At 39.1% G+C, this 23,189-nt stretch overlaps 1 protein-coding gene across 1 annotated transcript in view; it reads left to right on the plus strand.

The window, feature by feature from the left end:
* The window catches only part of HSPA4 (heat shock protein family A (Hsp70) member 4), a 29,636-nt gene extending 11,410 nt beyond the window's left edge, over positions 1-18,226 (plus strand). Inside the window, exons 4-19 of the mRNA XM_060765202.2 lie at positions 141-263; positions 3,780-3,879; positions 4,422-4,555; positions 6,178-6,422; positions 7,296-7,372; positions 7,850-8,001; positions 10,979-11,085; positions 11,341-11,474; positions 13,152-13,333; positions 13,603-13,695; positions 13,814-13,966; positions 14,389-14,514; positions 15,165-15,272; positions 16,100-16,219; positions 16,614-16,775; positions 16,990-18,226. Coding sequence (XP_060621185.1) covers positions 141-263; positions 3,780-3,879; positions 4,422-4,555; positions 6,178-6,422; positions 7,296-7,372; positions 7,850-8,001; positions 10,979-11,085; positions 11,341-11,474; positions 13,152-13,333; positions 13,603-13,695; positions 13,814-13,966; positions 14,389-14,514; positions 15,165-15,272; positions 16,100-16,219; positions 16,614-16,775; positions 16,990-17,196 — 2,223 coding nt within the window. The 3' untranslated portion in view covers positions 17,197-18,226. The remainder of the gene's footprint in view (positions 1-140; positions 264-3,779; positions 3,880-4,421; positions 4,556-6,177; positions 6,423-7,295; positions 7,373-7,849; positions 8,002-10,978; positions 11,086-11,340; positions 11,475-13,151; positions 13,334-13,602; positions 13,696-13,813; positions 13,967-14,388; positions 14,515-15,164; positions 15,273-16,099; positions 16,220-16,613; positions 16,776-16,989) is intronic.
* The last annotated feature ends 4,963 nt before the right edge of the window (positions 18,227-23,189 follow it).

Below are 23,189 nucleotides of genomic sequence, written 5' to 3' on the forward strand. Positions count from 1 at the left end.
CTATTTTTGTCATTTTAAGATTGCTTTTCTGATGCTAATTTATGAAATGTCAGGGGAGAAACATTTACATACCCTTGGTTTGGGTATTGCAGAAGATTACAGCTTTAAAATATGTGTATTTATTCTACATTTTTGCTAAGGTGATGTATATGGAAGAAGAAAGAAGTTTCACTATTGAGCAAATGACAGGGATGCTCCTCAGTAAACTAAAAGAAACAGCCGAGAATACACTTAAGAAGCCTATGGTTGATTGTGTTGTATCTGTAAGTAAACAATTATAATGTTCATATAAAATTCTGTTAGGGTTTTGGGGATTGGGCTTTTTTGATCATTGGTAATATCTGGCTACTATGTTCTGCACAATTGTATAATAATAGGTAAAGGAACGGTGGGGAATAGATACTCTTTAAATAGTAACAAAGACAGTTAAATATATGTTAGAGCTCTTGGGGAAGCTAAAATAAATAGAAACATATTTATAGCATTTGTCATCACAATTGTCTCTAAGCTGTCTCACATAATTATTAAAAAAGGAGAAAGAGACATGGAGTGGCATCAGACTTAACCAACCCCCCCCCCCCCCCCAGGCGCGCACTCCAAAGTGATTAAACACACAGGAGAAGGGAATGGAGAAAAGTAGGTATACAGTTAGCCCTCCATATCCATGGACTCTGCATCCACAGATTGCACCATTCATTGATTGAATTCTCAGAGTTTCCTTGTGGAGAACTGTGGAATCTCCTGAATGTGGATTGGTCTTTCTGTTTCTCCATAGGTTGGAATGCAGAAGCTATTTGAGAGGGAATGAAATCTTTCTCTTAAGGGCAGTCTTAGGTCTTGCCTTCTCTCCATTCGCAAACATTTTTCATCACTGCTTGTATTGCCAACTTCATGGTTAGCTGATTCATTGCTCTCTCCTTCACCTCTAATATCTTCTCCTTCACCTGTCTCCATATGAAAAGGGAAGGCATAATGCAAAAGCCTTCACAAGTCAATGAGGGAAGCCCTAGCCATGCTGGGGGTGGCCCCTCTGAAAACCCCTTGCCCCAACCTAATCAACCAGCTGGGTCATCCAGAGGATGTGGGAAACCAGGGAAGTCTTGAAGCTGCAAGGAGCACCCTTCTGTGCTAGGATCCAAAACATGCAATACCATTGTTGGTGGAGGATATGAGTAGCATATGCACATTATGAGCACAGAACACTATCCCAGATTTCATAACCTGGTTGAGAAAATTGGTATCTTATGAGGCCACAGCATATCCTTGTGAACTCAGCCAGTAAAGAGGAACACCTTGCAACCGGCAACAGGTACCTTAGCGCAGGGCCAGGCAGGGACTTAGGCCACCCTCCCGGTATTCCAAAACTCTTCTGCCACCATAACCACACCTTCTACCTCCCTGCAAGCCAGGATTCAGAATATGCGTGCCCAGTGGGCTGGGCAAAAGGAGCCTCGTCCAAGTGTAACTGCCACCATGTGAGAGAGCTTAGAGATTTCTCCTACTCCCTTTGATGCACAAACCAGTGTGAGGGTTCCTATATGACCTGAACTCTGGATTTTGAGAACCAGGGGGCCTAGTGATGATGCTTCTAGCACAAAAGGCACAGAAGGGAAGCATTCATAGTATCTGAGATCTATGAGGAAAATCAGTCCATCCATGGGAACTGCAGGGAGGAGCACAATCCCTAATCTGACTCTGAAGAGGATGAACTATCCTTTGAGAAAGATCAAGAGCGCCCCGCAGTGCGATAGGCACATTTCTCTCCCACTTCACAATCTCTATAAGTTCTAGAGACTTCAGATGATACAAGCGTCATTGTGGGAAGCAGAGACTACAGGTAATACAGGGAAGAGTAAACAGATTCACAAAGAAATGGCATTTTCAAGTGGAGATACTGGAGAGCATTCTTCAGACAGTACAGTCAGATGATTTCCTCGCTTCCCTTGATCTGACGGATATTTGCATAGCTAATATATGCATCTAACTGCAGGTTTTTCCACTTTGCCTATGCTGGAAAAGCATTGTCAGTACAGGGCTATGCCTTTTGACCTATCCCCATCATCTAGGTGTTGGCAACATGGAGAAGAGACATACCCACATTTATACCTTGAGTTAACCTTCTGTATACTCAACATTCCTCCATCACAGTGGTTCTCAGCTTGTTGGTCCCCAGATGTTTTGGCCTTCAACTCCCAAGAAATATTGACAGCTGGTAAACTGGCTGGGATTTCTGGAAATTGTAGGCCAAAACACCTGGGGGCTCACAGGTTGAGAACTACAGCTCCCATCAGGACAGAGAAGATATCCGTGGACTAACCCTGTTTTCCTGGTAAAATTTGAGAAGAGCCACTTTATTCCTCCCCAGGAGAGCCAACATTTGGGACTGCTGATCAACACAAGATGAGGCCTCTTAGGAACAACCATGGCAAGTTCAATGATTGCCATGGCAGTTATATTATAAGTTCAGGAGATTCCAGATTCAGAGGATGTGAATCTACCAGCTGTTAGGATTTCTTGGGAGTTGAAAGCCAAAACATCAGCACAAAGAACCTTATGTAAGTTAGAACAGGTTCTGCAGTGTGTGGCTGATGTGGAATATGATGCCACAGGCTTTGTAGCACAGGCAATTCGTGCTAGTACAATTGGATGCAAGTCTCTGTAGTTGAATCATTGGGAGGCTGTCCAAAACTCAAGAGCAAACTTGGTAAACACTCCTTTCAAGGAAAAGCTAATATTTAGAGAAAGAATTTTGAAGAAGTTTTAGTGGAAGGCATAGACAAGTAGCAGATGTGTCCTAAATCACACACAAAAAGAAAGTTAGGAGACTACTCTTTTCACAAAGGAAGGAGTTTTCAAAGGCACAGGGATTTCAGAAGTTATACAGAGCAATGGAAGAGATTCCAATTTTAACAGAAGCAGTAATAACCAAGGAGAGGCACAGGTACTCTAATAGCAGAAGCAGGCAGTAGTTCTGACTTGAGAGATTTACCAGTGGAGTGAGGTTTACTTCACTATGGCCATCTTTGGGCAGCTATAACTACAGACGAATGGGTTCTTCATGTAGTTCAGGAAAGTTACACAATAGTTTTCTAAAGAAGATTGAAGGGAGAATATCTTTTATCTGGCCTCCACACTCCAATTTTAACCAAATCTGGTATCTCAACAACAGCAGGCTATCCCTCGGTGCTAAACTGGATGACATTGAGGCTGGTGCCGAAAAACATTATCAAGGAGATAGTCAAAATGAGATTCCATATTATATTCAACTTGAGACAATAAATAAGTCCTATCTAATCCAAATTTCAAGGGATTTTTCAATTTTCTTCTGCCCTGAAATGCAGACCAATTTTGGATTTAAAAGTTTCCTCAGTTCCTTTGTGTAATAAAGGAGGTTCAAGATGGAGGCAGTGCGCAAACTGTATTGCAGAACTTGGGACTACTTTGCATGTCCCAATGCATTACAGTTGCACAAAATATGGTTCAACTAAAATGGTAGTCATTAAGGTTTATACTTTCCATTACCATTTCCACCTATCGCTATACTAAAAGGGAGGAAAGTCTGTCAATTTCTAGCTTTTAACCTTGTATCTGAGTGGCTTTAATTGATACATCCTGCAAGGCTGTGAATCAAAGCTGAAGGATGGAAAGAAAAGAGCAACAGATAAAATGATTTAGAGTTTTGGTCTCCTTCCTTGGTCCTTCAGTCTTAAAATGATAGCCAACAATAGGTATTAACCTAATTTAACTAGCTTTTTCCTATAACTTTGTCTGTCTTTTAGGTTCCTTGTTTCTATACAGATGCAGAACGGAGATCTGTGATGGATGCTACACAGATTGCTGGACTCAACTGCTTGAGGTTAATCAATGAAACTACTGCAGGTAATTGGCTACATGCAAAGAATGAAAATGTGATTTCTTTCCATAAGCCTTGCATCATTCAGGTCCTTAAGTGTTTTGCCGACTGAAATGTCTGGGGCTGTCAGTAAGGCCTGGTCAATAGTGAGTGCACAGTGACTGCTTTGCTAAACCAGTAGTGTGGATGCCCCAGAAAAATATAACTTTCTAAAACATGTCTCTTGATAGATAGCTTTACTGTCAAGGTCTTTAAAAAAAGAAGAAGAACCCTTCTACTCCGTTACTTATTTTAAACTGAGTAAAGCAAGTAGTAGAATCAATATCTTGCACATGAATTGTGGAGATTTTCAAAAGTGCAAGGTGATCTTACATTATGTGTATTCCATTACATGATAAATATTTAATAAGCTTGCATAGCATTTAGTGTTTAATGACTTGCATTTTTACTAAGTCACTGTCTAGTTCTGTTGAGTGGCTGCTATTAAATAGCAAGTAAGCTTATTTGCTAACTTATATGCTTAGCTGAATAAGAAATCTGGTTTTACTTGATTGAACTTTCTCCTTAGTTGCTCTGGCATATGGAATTTATAAACAAGACCTACCTGCATTGGAAGAGAAACCACGAAATGTGGTGTTCGTTGACATAGGGCATTCAGCGTATCAAGTTTCAGTATGTGCATTCAACAAGGGAAAATTGAAGGCAAGTGTTATGTTGCATCTTTACTTTAATTTATTTTAAATAATAGTCTAATTCTTGTCTTAATGATTATTTGTATGTTTTTGTAATGACTGTAATGTGTGAACTGCGTTCAGGCCCTATCTTAGTGGTGGGAGGACAGTGACAATAATGATACATTGTAACAGATATTCTACTTCCTCACTTTTTGGAGCATGTTTCTCTATTTGTCTGTAGACATGGCAAACTTTATATTGGGAGCAATTTCCTGTTCATGGAACCCTTCATGGCTGAATAGACTTTCAGAAAGTGTACTCATCACTTGTAGAAGTTCCCAAGTGAGGCAGTCTCCAAAAAACGAGATTCTGGAGATAGCAGGAAAACCAGTGTGGTGTATTGGTTTGGGAATTGTACAATGACTCTAGAGATATGGATTTAAATCCTGATTCAGTCTGGGGAAACTCACTGAGTGACCTTGGGTATGTCACTTTCTCTACTTCAGAGGAAAGCAAAGGCAAACCTCTGAACAAATTTTGTCACGGTGACCCCGTGTTAGGTTTGTGTTAGGGTCATCATAAGTCAGTATATATCATTGCCATAGATCAGTGGTTCCCAACATTTAGTCCTCCAGGTGTTTTGGACTTTAGCTCCCAGAATTCCTAACAGATGGTAAGATGGCTGGGATTTCTACGAGTTGAAGTCCAAAACACCTGGATGACCAAAGGTTGGGAACCACTGCCATAGATTAAGCCAGTCTGGTTTATCTTCAGCAATGTTGCACAAGGTGGTATATAATGTGTTTTTAAAGAGCAGTATTTGAACTAAGAGTGGAATCCCAACTGCTGACAAAATAAATAATCCCTGCACTCTTTCATAGTATTGTTATACTAAAATGCAAATACATTGAAAAACAAACACACATTGAAAACCAAAACTAATTTGAAATACTGGCTGATGTGATGTACAACTTTTACTTATTTCAGTGAAAGAACCTAAACGTAACCTTTTGAAAGGTGACAACTCTTTGAAATGATGGCTACTATACTACCAGTGGGGAATGCTAATTTTGTAGTTATGTTAAGACCATGGAACTGGTTTTATGGGCCCCTTTGACTGCCAAGATGACATCAGTAGCTGAGGCTATGCCTGTGATTTTCAGGGTGTAGCCAGTTCTCCTAACATTGCTAGAATGCTGGCTGAAGCTCCTTTCAGTGCATGGCCAAAGTGTTAGCTTTGTTTTTTCCCTTACTGTCTCTGCTTGAAGTCATACCTGCTAAATGTTCTGGCTGAGTACAGCTCAGTTACCTTGTTTTCCATGCTGGCGGGGGTGAGGAAATAACAAAACAAGCTCTTTCAAAGTTGTGCCATTCCCCTTCTAATGGGGCAAAGTGAATGCCTGTGAATACCACTTTTCCTCTCTAAGTTAAGCAGCATTCCATTTGCATTCCTCAGGTAGCAGTTTTATTTGAAGATGCAATATTTTTATTGAAATGTGTAAATTTGTTATAGACAAAAATTTATAATTGGCATCTAGACCTTTGAATATCACACTAGATTAAGTAACTGCAGTTTGTCTTAAAATAGTGTCTTAAAGTCCTATGAAGAAGTCCAGTTAAAAGAGATGCTTTCTTATTTCTTTTGTAAAGGTTCTTGCAACAGCATTTGATACAGTACTTGGTGGCAGAAAGTTTGATGAAGTCCTAGTAAACTATTTCTGTGAAGAATTTGGCAAGAAATATAAACTAGACATAAAGTCCAAAATTCGTGCACTGTTGAGATTATCTCAGGAATGTGAGAAACTGAAGAAATTGATGAGTGCAAATGCCTCTGATTTGCCAATGAACATAGAATGCTTCATGAATGATATTGATGTCTCCGGCACTATGAACAGGTATTTTATTTTTATTTATAATTGTTAAATCTCTGCATATAAACTGTATAATACCTGGTATTTGTACTTTCTATGCTTAATACGGTGAGCACTTTGCTTAGTTTGCACCTTTAATGGATACTATTGAAAATACAAACCTCAGTCAAGGACTTGAGAGGTAAATGGACAAGGTCGAAAATTGTGCTCTTCAGGGGTTTTGTTTTGTTTTTTTGTTCATTTTCTCAATCACTTCTTCTTAGTCAAGACTAGTTTGGTGGCATCGCCTGGATTTTTTTCAATCACAATAACATTACCTCCAAATTATGAATTTTAGGCAGTATTTACCAGAAGCTGTTTATTTATTTTCATGATGGGTAAAAGTCGAGGATTTCCATGATAACTGTTGCAACAATTTTCCTGCCTGTTTCAAACATTAAGCCTGAAGCTTGAATTCATGTGAAGTGATTGTAGTAATCTCGGAAAAGGGAAAACTTCCTGGAGAGAAAAATACAAATTTACTGTCACACTCTGTTTACTGTAATGCCATAATAAATCTTTTGAGGAGTGACAGATGACCTTAAGCATTTTTTTGTTATGAAACAATATAAGCCATTTGTGTAACACACTTTTATAAAATCAAGTTAGGGTGGTGGATAAATGATGAGATTGTTAGCTATTGAGACTGAAAACATGTTATCTTAGTGCAAACAAAATACAGTGAAGCATTACAAAATACTAACCTGTTTCATTTGAAATACAGCTGTGACAAACCCCTTTTAAAAATAATGGCAAATTTTGTCAAACTGAGGAGAAGGGAGTTAAGAAGGAGCAATATACTTGTTTTCCATTTTTTGCTTTGATATAAAAATATTTCATATTTCTTTGTGCCCATAGGAGTAAATTCTTAGAGATGTGTGAAGATCTTTTGGCTAGAGTAGAACCACCACTTCGCAGTGTCCTGGAACAAGCTAGTAAGTTTTTCTTGGTGCTTGGAACTTACATGCTATTAATCTGCCAGATGGGATTATCTTCTCCTATGCTTATAGGTTGCTTAACTTCCTTTTTACAAAAAGGAGTTGGGTGTTGAATGCACCTTTTCCAAGATTTTTTTATATCCTTTAAACTGTTGGAGCAATAAATGACAAATAATTTCCTTATAACAAGAGTCCAATTTCATGGAAAATTACTATCCATTTTGTTTTATGATGCCAATAAATAGGCAGAGTATGACTGTATTATAACGCATATCTCTAGCTTTAATTAAGAGATTTCACAGTTACCCTTTCCATTACAAAATGCTTTGTATTCTGGAGAAATAGTGCCTTAAATTTCATTTCTCGCCCCGTGTGTTTCATTTGTGGTTGCAATGTTTTTTTAAGTGTCCTTCTAAATACCTTTACAAACTATATTTAGACTTGGAGTGTATCAAGTCCTGTCTTTCTTTACAGAGTTAAAGAAAGAGGATATCTATTCTGTAGAAATTGTAGGAGGAACTACAAGAATACCTGCTGTAAAAGAGCGTGTCAGTAAATTCTTTGGTAAGGAAGTTAGTACAACATTGAATGCGGATGAAGCTGTTGCTCGAGGCTGTGCATTGCAGGTGAGAGCAGCTACTTTCATACTAATGTTATAGTTCAGTATTAATTTAATTCTGTTTTCTTGAATGATATAAATAGGTGTGATGGGGTTGGTTATGAAAGGATTACTGTTTGGAGAAACTCATTGGGCGGGGGGTTGTACAACAGTTTACTCTCAGTCCATAGATGAATTTCTCCTGTTAGCAAAAAAAACCCCTCTGAGCTCAGCAGAAGCTTCCATTTTAGGAAAAAACAATTTACTTAGAATATTTTTTGAATTTCCTTTACATGCACAATCCCTTATTTGTTTCAGTACTGCCTTGCAGTGTAATCTTTACTGTGAGGTGAGGAGGGAGTGTGAAGAAACCCAGAAGTAATTTTGTCTTCAGGGAACTATTTTATAAAGTTTATGGGTCTGTTGGGGAGGCAGCAGAAGTTGGAAGCAGCAATTTGCTGAAATACTGGTAATACTGGCTTGGGGCACAGGACAAAATGGTGGGGCTGGCAGAGCCATTTGGAGCTGAGGGCATTCCTCTTCTTCCCTTTTGGAGGTAAGACAGTTTTAAAAACTAAAACCCAGCCAATCTAAGGTGCCATCAAATCGAAAGTCCACCCCATGTTGAAGTCTCTTAAACAGGAAAAATATATGTTAGATTTGATGAAATATGGTTGATATTTCTAAAAAAAAACTAAGCTAATTTAATATGGCCTAAATCATTAAGCTAATTAAAGCGCCTTAATTAATTGAGGCAGTTGAATGAATGTATTAAATCCAGTGGTTTCCATGATACAGGTTCCTAATCTTAATCATAACGCACTGAATTAATCATCATTATTTTTTCTAATAATCAAATTAGTAGTTAGCACCAGCTGAATACTTTGAGGTCTCGAGGGAAATAAGGAATGACCATGTTTTTAAATAGTAGGCCAGAGAAGTTAAAGGAAAAGACAAAACATGGCTATATCAGAGAGGTTAAGTAGTAAGAAGTTAAAGAGTCAGAAGTGTACACCGAAGATGACTCTTGACATTGAGGTTGTAAAAGAGCACAGTAAAAATAGATTGTTTGAGATAGAATGTTTCAAAGGAGTGCTTTAAAGGTTACTACTTTGGTTCTGGATAAAATGTCATTACAGCTCATAAGTGTATTATGGAACAGCAGAAATCCAGCAGAGTTTCAGCAGTAATACAAATTCCAACACAAGACAATCTGATATTCAAGAATTTAATTGATTCTGTGTGGAAAGCTCTTCCAAATACTAAGTAGTTCACCACTTTTAGAAGGAAGTATGAGAAGAAAGTATTGATACTGCACCTAGAAAGGCTTCAACATTAGAGATAAGGGCTTCCATGGCTTTTTTCAATGTTCACTGGATCAAATATTAGGGGACCAGGAAATTGTGGACCCAGTATTCAAACTTTGCAGGTGGACAAAGTTCTACAGTTTGTGACTGATGTGGGTTATGACACAACAAGATTTGCAGACAGTTTCAGCAGTTACAGTTCGCAAAAGATCTTTATGTCTTAAACACGGAGAGGCAGACCAGACGTCAAAGACAAACCTAATGACCACATTATTTAGAGAAATGTTATTTGTCAGGAAAGTACTAGAAAATGTTTGGTGGACGATTAAGATATAAAAACAGCTTCTGTTAATGATTCAGAAAAAGAAAATGGATGGTGTTTTAGAAATGATTTACACTCTTTTCAGGAAGGAAGGGGATTTCAAAGATGAGACTTTAGAGCAGGCCTGCACAGACTGCAACCCTCCAGCTGCTTGGGCCTCCAACTCCCAGAATTCCTGGCCATTGGACAAGCTGGCTAGAACTTCTGGGAGTTGGAGACGGAAACAGCTGAAGGTGTGCAAGTTGTGCAGGCCTTCTTTAGAGCACTTAGGCTGCAACTGAATAAATCCAGAATTCAATTTTAGCATCAGGGCAGCAGCAACCAAGAAGAGATGGTAACCACTTGGACAAGGGTGGAAGCGCTCAGTATTGGGTTCAAGAAAATAAGAAAATTCAAAATGGAGATTTTCCAAACTTGTTTTGGACAACTTAGAGCAAGGTTATTACACATTATCAGTAGATTTGCCAGAAACATACTTGGAGCAACAATGCCGACCATTTTTCAGATTCAAGTACAATATCCAACACTTTCCGTTCAGGGCTCTTCTTTTGGCTCGGCATTGGCACCCAAGGTATTTACCAAAACGTTCAAACATCAACATTTAAAATAATCCCTCAGGCAAGATTTCATACAAGGCTCCTGCACCTGTTTCTGAGACATGATTAAGTCTTAATAATAAAGATTTCAGTCTGGTTTCGCCTTACCATGCATTACAGAACTTAAGATGGGATGGATGAGGGGCAATATCAATTCCTCATTCCATAGGAGAAAATGAAGACTACCGTGGATGCAGACCTTTTTAGAGAGGTAGAGGGCTCCTTGCAAGGACTAGTCTTTACTGAGAGAGTGGTTAGAAATAGAAATATCTTTATCAGTCTGTTGAAGATGAAGGCAGTCGAGGTGGCTTTGCTACACTTTGCCTCAATGATGGACACTCAAACTGTACAAATATAGACAATATGTCGGTGAAGTTATATTTGTCAAACCAAGAGTGTTCTCAGACGTAACGGCTGATAAAGGAACCCATCAAGATGTTAATGTGCTCTGAGATGTGACTGAAATCCTTGATGGCAGTTGATTTAAATAAATTGTTGAGCCAGACAGCAGAATTTTTCAGCTGACATAAAATATCACTTGGAGAGTGAGATTAAACAATGTATTTTTGGCCTTGCAAACAAGGTTTTGAGAGACCTGTTTGCCTCTGGTGAGAATTCCAAATTGAAAAAAAAATTGAAAAATTGTGATAATAAAGGAAGGTCTTTGCATTTCTTTGATAGAATAGTTATAGGATTAGATTACACTAATCACATAAGAAAATTGCTTAAAGCATGTGTTTTGAGTTTGCATAATGCCATTTAATATTTCATTTCTTACAGTGTGCTATTCTGTCCCCGGCTTTTAAAGTGAGAGAATTTTCTATCACAGATTTGGTACCATATCCCATTTCTTTAAAATGGAATTCTCCAGCAGAGGAAGGAATAAGGTAAAACTCAGTGACTTCTAAGGAATTAAATTGCAGCTGAAAGTCATGGCTAAACAGACTCTAAATATTCTTCATACAATATTTGGATAACAAAACAATTCTGCTTGAGAAATATTTCTTATAAGCAGCTTTGTTATGTAAAAGACACCTCAAAATGTACATGTTTTCTTGGCTAACTAATTGTAACTTGTTTCTAAATCTGCAAGGGAAAATGCTCTTCAGTAGGTGAAGTAAGGAATGTATTATCTTTTTCAGTGATTGTGAAGTCTTCCCAAAGAATCATGCTGCGCCATTTTCCAAGGTCCTCACATTCTACAGAAGGGAACCCTTCACTCTGGAGGCATATTATAGCTGCCCTAAGGAACTGCCTTATCCAAATTCTGCCATAGGTATGTAAATATGGTAGGGGAAGAGAGTGTACTCACGCCTTTAATTGATATGATTACTGACATTCTAGTGGATATAACTGCATGGATTTATATTTTATGATGTTAGTCTCACATTGGTGGAAATATAATGTCCATTTAGTTTTATTTAGTTCTAAAGGTTGGAAGATTGAACTAGATGACCTTGCAGTCCCTTCTAACTGATAATAATAATAATTTTATTTCTTACCCGCCTCTCCTCATGGTTCGAGGCGGGTTACAGAACATAGCAAAAAACTACAAATTCACATATTAAAACGTACCTCTATAAAAATTGCTCACCAAAAATGTATCTCTATGAAATACATATGAAAATACACAAAACAGAGATTAAACAAAGTGCACACATTTTAAAATTCATGTTTAAAAACTGTCTGGGTAGACCTACTGGAAGAGATATGTCTTTACGAGGTTTTTAAATCCAAACCCGAAGACTTGATTCCAAAATGAAACATGAGAGCTAGAAAGTCACTAATACCGTACTGTGTCTGCAGTTCTGCTCTTGTTCTGTTATTTTTGTAAATTAAGGCTTTCATTTTTAAATTAACACTATCAACACTAAGATAACACAGTGTAAGAGGAGACAGATTTGATTTACATCATTAATGCAGACAAGGTTTTATTTGATAGAACATCATATGTTTTTTAACCTCAGCATTAAAAATATTACTTGACCACTTCGTAGAACAGTTTTTAACATCTGGGAAGTTTAGTTTATGCGTTAGTGGCTTTTTAAAAAGTTCTACTAATTTAGGAGTTTCTTATGCAGAATACGGTATATTATCTGTACTAAATTTTAAATGTTGTATCAATTTAGAAATACTAGAAAATAAAACAAAAAATTAGAACAGCTCTTAGACTAAATCAGTTTATTAGCTTCAACTATATTAGATCCATTGAATCAGTAGGAACTTGCTATGCCAACATATATGTAGGTTCCTTTGATTCAGTGTGACTTCTTTTTTGGGGACTAACAATTGGATAGGCCCTAGTTTGTTAAACTTTGCATTTAATATGACATTCATGTTTCACTTCTGCTATTGCAGTATTACTGATGAATAGTAAAAACATGCATGCATACAAAAATACATACATACATAACTTATATAGCACCCACTTTCTTTTCCCTGTGCATGCTCATACTTTGTCTAGGTATTATACCCGGAATAGTCTCTCGGGGAACACGGGGGATAAATTGGTGGTAGGTGTTGAACTGGGCACCCAGAAACCAGAGTTTAGACACCACATGGGTCTGTTTAAACGTTCAATTTTATTTTTTCATCTCAATGTGCTTTTATCTTTTTCATGTTTGATTGTGAATAACTCAGTTTTTGTGAGAGTGACAGAACCATTACCACCTTTTTATGAGGGTGCAAGTAAAGCTTTCACTTGCACATTTGAAGCTAGTTTTAACGACTGCTTTTTAAAATGAGAGTGGAGAGAAAGGTTTACTATAATGGGCATTGTTAAAAAATTAATCTGGTGAATATTTTAACATCTATTTTTAAAAAACATTATTCCAGGGAGGACAAATGCCAAAATACCCAATTAAAAATGTGGAAACCAGCTTTCATATGCTTGCTTCCACTTAACAAGGCAAAGGCTATTTTAATGAATATATTGTCTGATTATTTTTTTCAGCTCAATTTCTAATTCAGAAAGTAATTCCACAAGCCGATGGCTCCAGTTCAAAAGTTAAAGTCAAAGTGAGAGTAAACATCCATGGTATTTTCAGTGTTTCAAGTGCGTCCCTTGTGGAAGTTCATAAATCAGAAGAGAATGAGGAGCCCATGGAAACTGATCAGCATGCAAAGGAGGAAGAGGTAACTTCTCTTGGATGCTACATGCTCTTGTTATGCTGCTCCCATCATATTGTAAAGTAAAGATTGCCTGGCAGAGGGCCATGGCAAGGAAGAGTTCTCTTGATACCTGGAATCCATACACACGCTCACCACTTCCTTCTGACAGATCGCAGGAATACAAAAACAAAAATTAAACTTCCAAGTTTGGGAAAATAAGATTGACAGCTAGTTTCTCAAATTTATTAAAATGGAGTCTCTGATCTATGTTCCTCTTACTTTAAATATTTCAGAAGATGCAAGTCGACCAGGAAGAGCAACAGAAAACTGAGGAGAACCAGCAACAGGCACCAGCTGAAAACAAAACTGAATCTGAGGAAATGGAGGTGAAAATTATTTAAAACAAAACACAGTTCTAAAATGAATTGAATAACAGAAATACTGCTACTGTTTAACGAGCACTTCAAAGATTTTTCACTTTTTCTTCTTGTTTTTTTAATGCAGACTTCCCAAGCTGGATCAAAGGAAAAGAAAACAGATCAGCCGCCTCAAGCTAAAAAGGCTAAAGTAAAGACAACAACAGTTGATCTTCCAATTGAAAACCAGTTTGTGTGGCAGATTGGAAAGGATCTGTTGAACTTATTTATTGAGAATGAGGTAAGTGACTCTAAAGTACAAATTATCAATAGAAGATTTTATGATTGTGGGCTTCATCTTATGTGAGGGAAGTGCGCACGGTATCTTAGTAGTTCTCAACTGGAGCGATTTGCAGTTTCTCAGGTCGTTCCTGACACGACAAAAAAAACAAAAACAAAACTGGAGCTAAAGTTTAGTGTGGATGTTTAGTTTTTAAATGTAAATGCAATTTTAATTGTATTTTTATTTTAACTATTTTAACTTTTTATTTATAACATATATTCTATTGTTTTTAAGGTTTGTATTCATATGTATATGTATTTGCCTTGTTTTTAAATTCAGCTGTGTTGTAACATGTCATTGTTAGCCTCCTTGGGTTCCTATGGGGAGAAAGGTGGGATAAAAATAAAGGAAATAAATATAAGTAATGAATATGTTTACAGGGTAAAATGATCATGCAAGATAAACTCGAGAAGGAACGGAATGATGCCAAGAATGCGGTGGAGGAATATGTTTATGAGATGAGAGAGAAACTGTGTGCAGTATATGAAAAATTTGTTAGTGAGGAGGTAAGTGTTGCCAATAAAAGGTCAATGTGAAAATTAAGATCATATTTGCACATTAGACTATCTACCACAGTGGTTCTCAACCTTTGGGTCCACAGATGTTTTGGCTTTCAGCTCCCAGAAATCCTAACAGTAAACTGACTGAGAGCCACTGAGCTTTGTTACCTCATTCAATATATTGACCCACAGGAGCATAAACCATAACATTTGTCAGTGTGAACAGAGATGAAGAAAACACTCATTCTTCATTTTATGGACAACACAAAATAGAGAGTAGCATCATGTACTTTAACAAACATTAAAATTGAAGATGGGCAGTTAATTTAAAAAAACTTGATCATTATTTTTTCCCACCATCTTTCCACCTCCAATCGTCTTTTGATTTTTTACAATTTCCTAGCCTCCACAATTTGTAGGCATTCAGTGCTCAACCACATGCATATATGCTCTCTTTTAAAGTCTTGAGGAACAATAAGCATTTGATAATTTCATTCTCATTTTTTGAGAGTAGCTTTTAAATTCCTGAGCTAACATGACAATATATTTGAGGAAAATTGATGTTGAAAGTTCATGCCACTAAAACTGATTTGAGATTTGTGTATCATTTAATCATTTTTTAAAATTAACTGTGTTTTTAATTTTGTTTTGTCCAGGAGCGCAATGGCTTCACTCTGAAGCTGGAAGACACGGAAAATTGGTTGTATGAGGAAGGGGAAGACCAGTCAAAACAAGTCTACATTGATAAGTTGGCAGAACTGAAAGTGAGTGACAGTTATGACTGTACTCTTAACTAAAACTTGACACAAGTGCCTGCATTTTATGAGAGGAAGTATCTTGCATAATGAAGAACTGCTGATGAAGGGAAAGTAAATGTAACTGTTATAGAAGTGCTGGGTTCAAACATGTTAATCCTGATTCTGTATGGTTGTAGGTATTCACTTAATTCTTTTTTGTGGTATCTGTGAAGTTGCACATATGGGTCTTGTGCACAGGTTTAAGACAGCTTGGAATTCTCCATAGCTTTAAGAAACTCTTGGTGGTAGCCCCGCCCACCCTGCCGGATATACCCATCAGGTGGCGCTAGCACCTCAGTTCCTTTTAGTCCGCAGTGTTAGTAGCAGTCTTAACACACACACAACACATATTTACAAGCAAGCTTTGGTGTTGCTTTACTGTCTTATGCCCCTGATCAAAAGATTTCACCTCACTTTCTGTCCCTGTGATAATTGGATTTTGAAAAATTTAGCTTGTTGTAGAAACAAGGATGGTGTATTTAGTATTTCCATAGCAGTTTCTGTGTTCCTGCCACAGCTACTTCTTGTCAGACGCAAGATACTTTAGGATGGCCATCGTGGTAGCACTTGCTGAGGTGCAAGAAAGTCTTTCTGCTTACATCTACATATGCTTTGATGTTGTCCATCAAGTTTACAAAACATGGAAAGAGGATTACAGCAAACTGTTTAAATTAATGTCTCATGAAGATCTTAGTTTCAGTAGTAACGCCGTCTTTGAAGAGTGTGAATTTACCAGTCACTTTGTAAGTGCAATTCAGAAATATAACTTTATGTTAAATGTTTATTCAATTCAGGCTGTGGGGCATCCTATTCAGGTACGATTTCAAGAATCTGAAGAAAGACCAAAAGCCTTTGAAGAGCTTGGAAAACAGATCCAACAGTATATGAAAGCTGTTCTTGCTTTTAAAGCAAAGGTATCTATTTATATTTCCATTTGTTTTCTTTGCCTATGACAGCAATCAGAATTCTCTTGACAGCATTCAATAGTGAAGTTTAAGGAACAAATCCTGTTTCCATTTCAGGGAGCTATGGAAAAAGTTGAAAGTGATTGGCAGGTATGAATGGAAACTATAGTTGTCTCCTCCCATTGCAAACAGGCAGCATTTGACTGCTTAGCGCCCTCTCTTGTAGTTGGTGCCATGTGGTAGTGTCTCTTCCCTAATGTTTTGGTCTGCTTAGCATCCAGTCAAGCTTCAGTCATTCAGTTCCTCTTAGCAAGACAAAGCTACAGAAGTTTGTGATTTGCCAAAGGGCAGAAGGGTCAACAGCATTACCAAGACATTCATGCTCTAACTTTTAAATTGTCAGGATGAACAATATGACCATTTAGACCCTGCAGAAGTGGCCAAAGTGGAAAAGACTGCAAATGAAGCCATGGAATGGATGAACAACAAGCTCAATCTTCAGAACAAGCGAAGTCTTACTTTGGATCCTGTTATTACGGCTAAGGAGATCGAAGCCAAAACAAAAGTAAATGGGGCTTTGAACTTGTAGGGTTGGGATGAGGGTTTGGCACTGGATTACTTCTGTTATAATGTTTCCCACAACTATATGAAAGAGAAGAAGTCATCATGAATTCAGTCTCTTGTCCATGTACATATACATGGTAATGTAGTTTGCAGAAGTGTATTCATATAGTACTTATTTCCTGATGTGTTTATGGTTTCTAACTCTTTCATTTCAGGAACTGATAACGACATGTAATTCTATAGTCAACAAACCAAAACCGAAGGTGGAACCTCCAAAAGAGGATCAAAAACCAGCAGAACAAAACGGTCCCGTAGAAGGCCAAGGGGATGCGACCCCGACACCTCAGGCGACTGAACAGAACACTGATCCAGCGACCCAAGCGCCAACAGAGAAGAAACTTCCCGAAATGGACATTGATTGATTGATTGAATTCCAGCTCTTGTTTATATTTAGAAACTACAATAAAGCTTTAAGTTGTTGATTTTTATGTTCCAAATATAAATGGGAGCCATGTAAGAACTGCAGTTTTCTCACATTATACTTTTTGGATGGAGCTGGTCATTCAGAAGCATCTCATCCTTTGGGTAGCAAACTCTTCTGTTTTATCATTTCTGTCATTCTGCCATATAACTTTAGAAGCCCCCAGGTAGATTTATAAAGTCGTAACTTGGCCCTTCACTTCAATGCTATTCCTGCTGTGAATCCCATTTTTAAAGGAGGCGAAATGCAACTGGAAATAATTTTGTTCATTAAGAATGCCCCACTAAGTTGATACTGTGGGTTGTCGCAGTTGCATTACGTCTATCCATTGATAGACGAATCCCAGAATTCTTGGGACAGGCTGATTCTGCTGCACAAGAGCAATAATGGCATATTTTCTAGCAGGAATTTAATTTAATTTTACACTGTACCATTAATAGTCTATTGAAGTATATGGCACTATGGAATGGGTTACATGTTTGCGCTAAATACGGAGAACTGAAATGACTGGAGTGCTTGTTTTTTTTCAGGTCATGTCCACACTCCCTTATGAACATAGATGTCCTGGGCATGATATCAAGTTGTGTATCTGATATGCAGCATAGCAGATATATGCAAATATGTATACTTATGGTAAAGTCTCCCCAGTTATATGAAAGGATGTGTAAATTTCTGTCTCTAGTTTATGTACCTGCTTGTAGGAAAAGAGGATTTAATGCTAGCTGTTGGCACTTAAGGATGGCTCTGATTAGTTGCTAACCTGGAAGCAAGTGCTTGCTTCTTTCACATGGAAGTGCTCAGCTTTACCTTCCAATGAAACAACAACAAAAAGGTCTATCAGTTTGCTCATGTGCTCCTCTACACCTCGACTGTGTTCTTCTAGTAATTGATAATTGTCATAAACATGTACGTGTTGAAATCAAAATGGAAATATCCATACACATTGCAAGAAATAAATGCACTGGATTGTACTGGATTTTTCAAAATGTTGATTATCGATATAGGATATCATATTCCTGGTATTTCAAAAGAAATAATATCAAGTCTTCCTTGTGCAACACTTCCCTGCTCAGACAAAAAGCAAACCTGAAGTGGATTCATTGATGAAAATTCATGCATCTTTTCTACCCTTCCGCGTTGTTGCATTTCAGTTTGGGCCTTATTGCAATAATTTGACTAAGGGCTTGGTATTTTCTCTACTGATAATGTACTAGAGTTTTAAATAACTTTTTAGCTGCACCCATGTGAGAGTACCATTGTAGCTGCATAAACTTATCAACTACCAGGTAAGACCAAATATTTATGGGCTTCTCAAAATACCTTGAATCTAAATTACAACTTAGAAAGTAATAATATTGCATCTGATCAACAGTTGTCTTCTAACAACAGCTGCAACCTTTGCATCTAATGAAATAAAAGCTTTAGTGCTGCTATGCCCCATTGTTCTGTTAGCTTCTCTTTCTTAAAACACTTCAGTACTAGTCTCCTTTAGTCCAAACATTGTCCATTTCCTGTGCATGAAATGGTGAGACCTGTTTACAAAGGCTTGTTTTGTGCTCTGTTAGCATGTGATGCCCAGGCTACCTAATATATATTAATGCAGAGGGGTTTTTGCAAGCTAAATAGCACATGTTCTCGGGAGAGGATATTTTCAGATACAGTAAAATCTTGCTTATCCAACATAAACAGGCTGGCAGGACGTCAGATAAATGAAAATGTCGGATAATATAGAGGCTTTTGGGAGTTGAAGTCCAAATCTATCCTGGCAGAGATCAGTGGTGAGTAGTGAGTTCTTCTGTTTGATTTTCCAGACACAAGGAGAGAAATCGCCACTGATGGGAAAAAGCGCAACAAACAGTTGTAGTGAAAAGGTGCACTTACACAAACTCTCAAGACAACTGCCCACCTTCATTCTTTTCTATTTGCATATTTCCTACAAACTTGCTTGTAGCCATGGCTCCTCCTTCCAACTCTGACTGAAGCATTGCAGCGCATGGAGGAGGGGGAGGGAGGAAAGGCAGAACCATTATGCTCTGGCTCCTCTGGAGTCTGCACAGTGCTACCAGCAAAATGGGGAAGAAAGCAGGAAACTAATATGGCCTCTAAAGGGAAAAAGCTGGAGGAAAAGGGGGGGGCGGGGCAGGAGCGTTAGATAAGAGTGTCGGATAACACGGAAGGTCGAATAAGTCCCTCCCTCCTGGTCTTCAGAAAAAAGTAAAAACCTGGCTATGGGATCAAGCCTTTGGAGAGTAAGCAATACAAGGAATGATCAGGATCATGTGCAATAGATACTGATATTTGGAACAGCCCTGTAATGTTAACATTTACATTAATGTGTTTTTAACTCCTCGTTTTAATGATTAAATGTTGCATTTTAATGATTTGATAGCTGTTATTGTTTTATGTTAGGATTTTATGTGAGGCATTGAATTTTGCCACATGTTAGAAACCGCTTTTGAGTCCCATTCCTCCCCACCCCCCGGGGGGAGAAAAGCATTATATAAATGAAGTAAAATAATAATTGTAAACAAAAGTTTTGCTCCATTTCACCACTCATGGGAAAAAAAAACTGACCCTGAACCAGAAGGCAGGGATGTTGTTTATACTCTCTTAGTTTTCTTAAGCAGTGACCAAAAATCAATAGTATGTTTGGTTTTTTCTATTGCTGTAGAATCATAGAATCAAAGAGTTGGAAGAGACCTCATGGGCCATCTAGTCCAACCCCCTGCCAAGAAGCAGGAATATTGCATTCAAATCACCCCTGACAGATGGCCATCCAGCCTCTGTTTAAAAACTTCCAAAGAGGGAGCCTCCACTACACTCCGGGGCAGAGAGTTCCACTGCTGAACGGCTCTCACAGTCAGGAAGTTCTTCCTCATGTTCAGATGGAATCTCCTTTCTTGTAGTTTGAAGTCATTGTTCCTTGTCCTAATCTCCATGGAAGCAGTAAACAAGCTTGCTCCCTCCTCCCTGTGGCTTCCTCTCACATATTTATCCATTTATTTCATCTACTTATACCCCGCCCTTCTCACCCCAGGGGGGGGGGGACTCAGGGCGGCTTACAGAGGAGGCACAATTAAGATGCCTAAATCAATTGACAGCAATACAAAGTACAAAAAAGCAATTCAACAGTTAAAATTAAAACATCAATACATAATAAAATATTAAAACAATCTCATGCTCAGGTTCAGAGTCCATATATCCATTCCATTCCATTTGTCCTTGTCTATCGTCAGATCTTTAATTTAGTTGCCAGTGTGTCCAAAGGCTTGGTCCCAAACCCAGGTCTTCAGTTTTTTCCTGAATGCCAGAAGGGAAGTCGCCGATCTAATCTCCCCTGGGAGTGAGTTCCACAGGTGGGGGGCCACCACCGAGAAGGCCCTGCTCCTCGTCCCCGCCAACCTTACTTGTGAGAGTGGCGGGGTCGAGAGCAGGGCCTCCCCAGAAGATCTTAAACTTCGAGGTGGGATGTAGAGGGAGATCCGTTCGGACAAATACACTGGGCCGGAACCGTATAGGGTTTAGTAGGTCAAAACCAGCACTTTGAATTCTGCTCGGAATTGGATCGGCAGCCAGTGGAGCCTATCATACTCTACCAGCTCTTTACTGTCTTGTCATCCCACATTCAGAAACCCCTGGTGACGCAATGGGTTAAACCCTTGTGCTGGCAGGACTGGTCGGCCAACAGGTTGGCTGTTCAAATCCGGGGAGAAGGGTAAGTTCCAGTCTGTCGAGCTGTAGCTCCCCATGCGGCGGCATGAGAGAAGCCTCCCAGAGGATGGTAAAACATCAATCATTGCAGATGGCCAATTTTCTCACAAGAAATGGCTTGCATTTTCTCAAGACGCTTGACATGAAAAACCCAGAAAAATCCACATCCCCTTCACACATTCATGCCCCATAATCAGATTATTCAATCCATGACACTGTCTCCTTTCTCACCTTTTTTAACTACAGTAGTCTCACATTCAATGCCTCACATAAAAACCTAACATAAAACAATAACAGCTATCAAATCATTAAAATGCAACATTTAATCATTAAAACGAGGAGTTAAAAACACATTAATGTAAATGTTAACATTACAGGGCTGTTCCAAATATCAGTATCTATTGCACATGATCCTGATCATTCCTTGTATTGCTTACTCTCCAAAGGCTTGATCCCATAGCCAGGTTTTTACTTTTTTCTGAAGACCAGGAGGGAGGGCGCTGATCTAATTTCGCTGGGAAGGGAGTTTCATACCAAGGAGCCACCACTCAGAAGGCCCTGTCTCTCAGCCCCACCAATAACACCTGCGAGGGAGGTGGGACCGAGAGCAGGGCCTCCCCAGATGATCTTAACCTCTGAGATGGTTCGGGGGGGGGGGGAGGGGATACATTTGTACAGGTAAGCTGGGCCGAAACCGTTTAGGACTTTATAAGCTAAAGCCAGCACTTTGCATTGTGCTCGGTAGCAGACTGGCAGCCAGTGGAGCTGGTGTAACAAGGGTAGTGTGCTCCCTGTACTCCGCTCCAGTGAGTAGTCTGGCTGCCGCCCATGGGACCAAACAGTCTTCAAAGGCAAACCATGTGGATAGTTCTGCTGTTCAGTCATCCTCACCAAATACATTACTAGAGAAGTGGGTGAGAGAAGTTCAAATGATACAAATCGGTCTAAAAAGCAGATGTTTGAATGGGGCTTCCATTAAAGCCCTGGGTCGAGCTCTGGTGCACAGGTCTCCAGTTGCTACATTTCCCATTCAAGCACCAGCCTGGCTAATTACATTTTGGGTCCAAAATAAATCTTTGTACAAGGTATATATAGCAGTCCCCTTCACAGTCCTCCAGCATATTTCTCAGGAGTTGATTTATCTTTTTAATCACTTTCTTCAGTGTCCAACTTTGTCAACTTTACCCAGAAAAGGGAGCTGCAGGGGCAAAACAATCCTAATTTTAGTACTGAGTTGTATATATCGACACTAGAGTATCTTGTTGGGGTTCTTCGTTATGCTCTTCAAAGTCCTACTCTCTTTTGCTGACTATTTTGCTAAACCTAAATGACAGCTTTCATCTCTGCACTTCCTTCTTGACAAAAAATCTTGGCCAGGGAGGGTGGATCTGCAATGCAGTTTGGCACCCTTGAACTGCCAGGACTCAGGGTGAGGGATCCTGGGAGCTGTCCTACAAGCTCTTTTTGCCTTCTCTGCCAACAAGAAGGACGGCAGGCACTTCCCCAATGCCCAGGATCCCATCGTGTGGAGTACAAGGGGTGTCAAAGTGGATATGCACCCTCAATCTGCATTCCAGAGCCAGTTGGAGAATGCAACTGTGGGATTTTTTTTTCTTTCGTGTCAGGAGCGACTTGAGAAACTGCAAGTCACTTCTGGTGTGAGAGAATTGGCCGTCTGCAAGGTCATTGCCCAGGAGATGCCCGGATGTGTTACCATCCTGTGAGAGACTTCTCATGTCCTCACATGGGAAGCTGGAACTGACAGATGGGAGCTCACCCCTCTCAGTGCCCCCAGTGGCGCAATGGGTTAAACCCTTGTGCCAGCAGGAGTAAAGACCAACAGGTTGGAGGTTCGAATCCGGGGAGAGCGCAGATGAGCATCTTCTGTCAGCCCCAGCTCACCATACGGGGACATGAGAAAAGCCTCTCACAGGATGGTAACACATCTGGGCATCCCCTGGGCAACGTCCTTGCAGACGGCCAATTCTCTCACACCAGTAGCGACTTGCAGTTTCACAAGTTGTTCTTGACACAGAAAAGGCTCCACTGTGTCATGAATGCAGTTTGACACTACTTTAACTGCATGGCTCTTCCACTCAGCCCTATATCCCGGAATATCAAGGCAGAAAATCCCACATTATCTGAGTGTGGACTCAGATAACTCAGTTCAAAGCAGATATAGTGCGATGTATTGTCAAAGGCTTTCATGGCCAGAATCACTGG

This window comes from Anolis sagrei, chromosome 2, assembly GCF_037176765.1.
Source record: "Anolis sagrei isolate rAnoSag1 chromosome 2, rAnoSag1.mat, whole genome shotgun sequence".
NCBI classification, from domain to species: Eukaryota; Metazoa; Chordata; class Lepidosauria; order Squamata; family Dactyloidae; genus Anolis; species Anolis sagrei.